The sequence below is a fragment of the Galeopterus variegatus genome, unplaced genomic scaffold, assembly GCF_000696425.1.
Source record: "Galeopterus variegatus unplaced genomic scaffold, G_variegatus-3.0.2 Scaffold2726, whole genome shotgun sequence".
Lineage (NCBI taxonomy): Eukaryota > Metazoa > Chordata > Mammalia > Dermoptera > Cynocephalidae > Galeopterus > Galeopterus variegatus.
The window spans coordinates 180,238-185,503 of record NW_007728837.1 but is presented as its reverse complement, the minus strand read 5'-3'; the positions used below and the strand labels follow the sequence as shown (position 1 = coordinate 185,503).

At 48.7% G+C, this 5,266-nt stretch overlaps 1 protein-coding gene across 1 annotated transcript in view; it reads left to right on the top strand.

Annotated features, from left to right (window-relative positions):
• Window positions 1-568: 568 nt before the first annotated feature.
• ZNF282 (zinc finger protein 282) overlaps window positions 569-5,266 on the top strand; it is a 22,545-nt gene continuing 17,847 nt past the window's right edge. The window contains exon 1 of the mRNA XM_008582797.1: window positions 569-959. Within this exon, the coding sequence (XP_008581019.1) occupies window positions 573-959 (387 nt within the window). The 5' untranslated portion in view covers window positions 569-572. The remainder of the gene's footprint in view (window positions 960-5,266) is intronic.

Sequence of the window (5,266 nt, the reverse complement as noted above, 5' to 3'; positions counted from 1 at the left end):
ATGTCTTTTGTTACCGGCAGCACCTCGAGCGGCTCCAGTTGGTAGTGTAGGGAGGTGCTGTGGAATGACCAGCGGCTTATTGGTGCTTCGATTTCATCATCTTTAAAGTGGAGATGACTATTCTTGCCCTAACCTGCTGAGAGATTTCTGGGAAGATTAGTGTCAGATAACTTACAGGAAAATTCTAACTTTGAAACTAAAAACACTGGGCAAATATAAAATTTGCCGTTAAGGCTAGCCCTTGAAGAAAGCAGTTGTTCTATTCAAACAAAGTGGTCCGTGGACATTTTAGGCAGGTGTCAAGGTGGGTGAACTAGTGACCAGCCTGACTCCCATGGGCAGGAAATGGGAGCGTGGTTAGTTGGGTGGGTGGATGGCTGCTCTAGCTATTGCTGGGGACATTAATGCTCACCATAGCCTAGGGGTGGGGGCTTGGCAGAAGGCCATATGTGATATTTGATTACTTGTCCTTGCTCTCAGGCCACCTTCCTCTCTCACACGTCTCAACCTGGGCTGTCACTTTCTCCCTCTGCACACAGGCTCAGGAATGGGACATGGACGCCCGGCGACCGATGCCTTTTCAGTTCCCGCCCTTCCCAGATAGGGCACCCGTCTTTCCTGACCGCATGATGCGAGAGCCCCAGTTGCCCACAGCAGAGATCTCGCTCTGGACCGTGGTGGCCGCCATTCAGGCCGTGGAGAGGAAGGTGGATGCCCAGGCTAGCCAGCTGCTGAACCTGGAGGGACGCACGGGGACAGCTGAGAAGAAGCTGGCCGACTGTGAGAAGACAGCGGTGGAGTTTGGGAACCACATGGAAAGCAAGTGGGCCGTGCTGGGGACCCTGCTGCAGGAGTACGGGCTGCTGCAGCGGCGGCTGGAGAACTTGGAGAATCTGCTGCGCAACAGGAACTTCTGGGTCCTGCGGCTGCCCCCGGGCAGCAAAGGGGAGGCCCCTAAGGTATGTATGTGGCAGTCCCTGGGGTCAGGGATGGAGGTGAGGAATAGCACAGATGAATGAAACCCTTGATTTCATATTGTCAGTTCTCCTGACAAACTTGTCTAGCTCCCCGTTGTCTAATTTCAGTGTCTTCTTACAGCCCATCTCCACTTAAACAACCTAGTCTCGAATGTTCTGGCTGGCCTCTGCCCATTCCCCACAGGGTCTGCATGTTTCTGTCTTGGAGCTTTTGCTTTCACTGTTCCCAGATTCTCCCTCAGTTGTCTGGTTGTCTGCAAATTCCTGCAACTCTTCGGTGCTTGGTTTTTCCACTTGACAACTCCCAGTGACCATTTGTCATTGGCTGTTTTTGTACATGCTTGTCTGGAGATGGAGCGCTTTCAAGTCATGATCACCAGCCTCAGGCAGGCCCTTCTGGAAGTTCAGTATTCATGCCCAGTTTCCTGTTCCATTGGCTCCCCTACTCTTCTCCCAGAGCATCGACGCCGCACTCTGTTGATGGCCCTGCTTTCTGCTTCACTGTGGGAATGGGGTCACCCCAAAGAGGCTTCTGTGAGCAGCCAGCTCGTTCATCCATCTGCTGCCTCAGTGCCCACAGATGCTGCCTTCCCCTGCTACTGTGGCTCGGTGTCCCCGCTTTCCCTCCTCCAGCAGGTCACCCTCACATCTCTCCCCTTTCTCCTCCATACCGTCAGCTCTCCCCTCTTTCCTGGGTCCACAGATTGTGATTGAGATGGCTCTTAAGACCTTTTTAACCTATAGCTTCCTCCTCCATCTCTTATTTTTCCTTGCAATCTTTCTCTGGAAGGAGCTGGACCACCTGTCCTGTCAAGTGTCTGTCTCACTGTCTTCTGGAGTCTGCTGGTTGCATGCCTGAGCTCCTCATTTAACATGTTCCTCTGTTCTCAGGATTAAAGTAAATCGGTAGCTGGAACATGCTCTGATCAGGCTTTTGCTTCCACCCCTCCAGCCTATTGGCTTTTCAAGGCCTTAATGATGGCCCTGGTGTTAAAGTCACAGGTCAGTTTCAGCCTTCGTCCTCCTTGCCCCATCAGTAGCGTTGCATGCTCCCTCCTCTTTTTTTTTTTTTTTTAAAAAGATGACCGGTAAGGGGATCTCAACCCTTGACTTGGTGTTGTCAGCACCACGCTCAGCCAGTGAGCAAACCACGCATCCCTATATGGGATCCGAACCCGTGGCCTTGGTGTTATCAGCACCGCACTCTCCTGAGTGAGACACAGGCCGGCCCCCAGCATGCTCCCTCCTTGAAACACCTTATCATGTGGCTTCCAGGACACCTTCCTCTCTTGATTCTTTTCCTACCTCACTACCTGTTCTTTCTCAATCTTCTCTGCTGGTTTCACCTCCTTTTCCTAACTTCTTAATGTTTGGAGTGGCCCAGGGCTCTGGCTTGGCCTTTCGCTCTTTATTCGCACTCAGTCCCTCATGACTTCATCCAGTCTCGTGGTTCTAAATGCAGTCTGAATGCTGTCATCTCTCAGGTATATTCTTTTCCTCCCACACCCCCTCTCTCTGTATCTTGCCCAGACTTCCCTCCTGAATGCCAGATTCACATTCCTCCCTGTCAATGCAGCATCTCCACTTGGACATCAGCAAGTATCTCAGATCTAACACTACCACACTGAACTCCAGATCTTCTGCTTGAAACCTGTTCTGCCCAAAGTGGTCCTCATCTCTGTTGATGACAATTCTATTCTTTCAGTTGTTCAGGCCAGAGCCCTGGAGTCATGTCATACTTGTCCCCTCTCTTTCTCATGGCCTACTTCCAATATAGTAGTAGATACCATCTAGTTTTTCTTCAAAATATGTCCACGATCTGACCGCTCCTTGCCACGTCTGTCTCTGTCGCCGTCATCTGGTTTGAGCCACCAGCCTTCCTCATCTGATTATTGCCACAGCCTCCTGAGGGGTCTTCTTGTCTTTACCCTTGTCCCCCCGCCCCATAGCCTCTATTCTCAACAGCAGCCAGAGTGATCCCTTTAAAATATAAGCCAGTCACATTGTACTTCTGCTTAAACCTCCCAAATGACTTTGCATCTTATTCAGAAGAAAAGCCTGAGTTTCACGTGTGGCTCATGCTGTCCTCTCTCAGCTTTCAGACTGTGTCCCCACTGCACTTTCTCTCGCTGGCTCCCTTGCACACCCTGGCCTCTCACTGATCTGCCAGTTTACCCTGTATGCTCCCACCCAGGGGACTCGCCACTGAGAAGCTCCTACCCTGGATATCTGCACAGCCCCCCGGCCTGCACTTCCATCAGGGGTCTGCTCAGTTCTCACTTTATCAGTGTGCCCTTCCACAGCCACCCTATATAAAAGTACCAAGTCCCCCAGCACACTCTCCTCCCTGTCCCCACTCTAGTTTTTTCCAAAGCAGTAATGTCATCGGGATCTTAAGTATTTATTTCTTTTTTTGTCTTCTTGGTTGATTTTCCCCGAGCAGAATGTAAATTCTGCATGGTTCACTGCTGTGTTTCTGTGCCTATTACAGTACCTGGCTTAGAGCTGGTATGTAAAATATATTTGTCAAGTGACTCTCTCTAGCTGGAGAGCTAACAGCTCCATGGGAGGGATGGGTCTTATATGTCTTTGTATCTGCTGAGGCAGCCAATCCAATGACTTTGCCAGAGGAGTTGTTTGACATTTATTTACTGAGGCTTCACAGAATTGAGTTGTAATAGTGGCTTTCGTTCCTCCACAAAACATTCGCTGGCCATTGTAGCCCAGAGAGACTCGTTTTTCCTATGGTTTTTCCTGTGTTGCTCGTGTAGCGCAGTCAGCATGTGCTTACACATTGCCCTCTTCTCTTGTCTGTACTGTGTGTTTTAACTCAGTACTGTATCCTTACGGGGCATGGTTATATGTTCCGTATGTTGGATTTGGTGTTAGTAGCACTGAGTTGACGTGTGCCCTTACGGAAAGATAGAATTGTATGGGGTCCGGAATCAGAGGACTTAGCTTTGAATCTTGACGTTGCCACATACTGGTTTTCTGACCATTGGTCAAGTATGTTTGTTGTCGTCTCTAAACCTCCTCAATTCCTTTTTCGAAAGAAGTGAAGTATAAATAAGTAAATTCTCTGAGTTCTAGTGTTATCATCTATAAAATGAAGATGATAATATGCTGACTTCATGGAGTTATAAGGATTAATTGATTTTATGGGAAAGCACTATGTAAATCATTGTGTTGGTTTCCTATTGCTGTGTAACAAATTACCCTGAAACGTAGCAGCCTAAAAAATTAACAATTTATCATCTTGCAGTTCCTGTGGGTCAGGAATTTGGGAGGAGCCTAGCTGGTGGTTATGGCTCAGAGAGCAATGAAGTTATAGTCGGGCTGTTGACTACGGCTGTGGTCATCTGAAGGCTTGAGTGGGGCTGGAGAGTCTGTTTCCAAGATGCCTCACTCACGTGGCTGTTGGCAGGAGGCCTCAGTTCCTCACCACATGGACCTCCCCATAGAGCTGCTTGAGCATCCCCACAGCACAGTAGCTGTCTCCCCCTGGAGCAAGTAAGACCAAGATGGAAGCTGCAGTGTCTTTTATGACCTTGTCTCAGTGGTTGTTCACTGTCACTTCTTTCTTTATTTGTTAGAAGCAAGTCACCAAATTCTGCCCACACTGAAGGGGAAGAGAATTAGTCTCTGCCATTTAAATTGACTGTCAAAGAATTTGTGGAAGTATTTTAAATCCACCACATCCATAAGGCACCATGAGGATGTTAATTATGTTGCTGGCAGCAGTTATAATTCACTGTGTACTCTTGCGTGTGCTAGACACATTCTATCTGTCAGATTCAAGGAAGGGTACTCAGATCCTTTGCATCTGCTGGATTCTATTGTATCTGCTCCTTAATTCATTGCTAATTCATGGACAGTCTTTTCTATCCAGCTAGACTATAGGCTCCCTACAGTCTCAGACCATGTCTCAGACTTCTGCTGTGTCCGTCACAGTGAAGTTTTTAAAAAGTGATGTCTATTTTCAGTTGTGAGAATATGATTCCAGAGTTTTGATTCTTCACAGAGATGGTGAAGTGAGGCAGAGGAGTTACTATGTTGGAAAAGATAATGAACTTGGCTTTGGACACCTTTAGTTTGAGGTACTTAGAGATGATTAAATGCAGCTACTCAGAAGGCCGTTGAACTTTGGAGGGAGCAAGGAACGTGGAAGAGTGTCGTCTGCAAGAGGTGGTAAGAATGGGGCCGGCCCGGTGGCGCACTGGATAGTGCGCCGCTTGGGAAGCGCGGCGGCGCTCCCCCCCGAGGGTTCGGATCCCACATACAGACCGGTT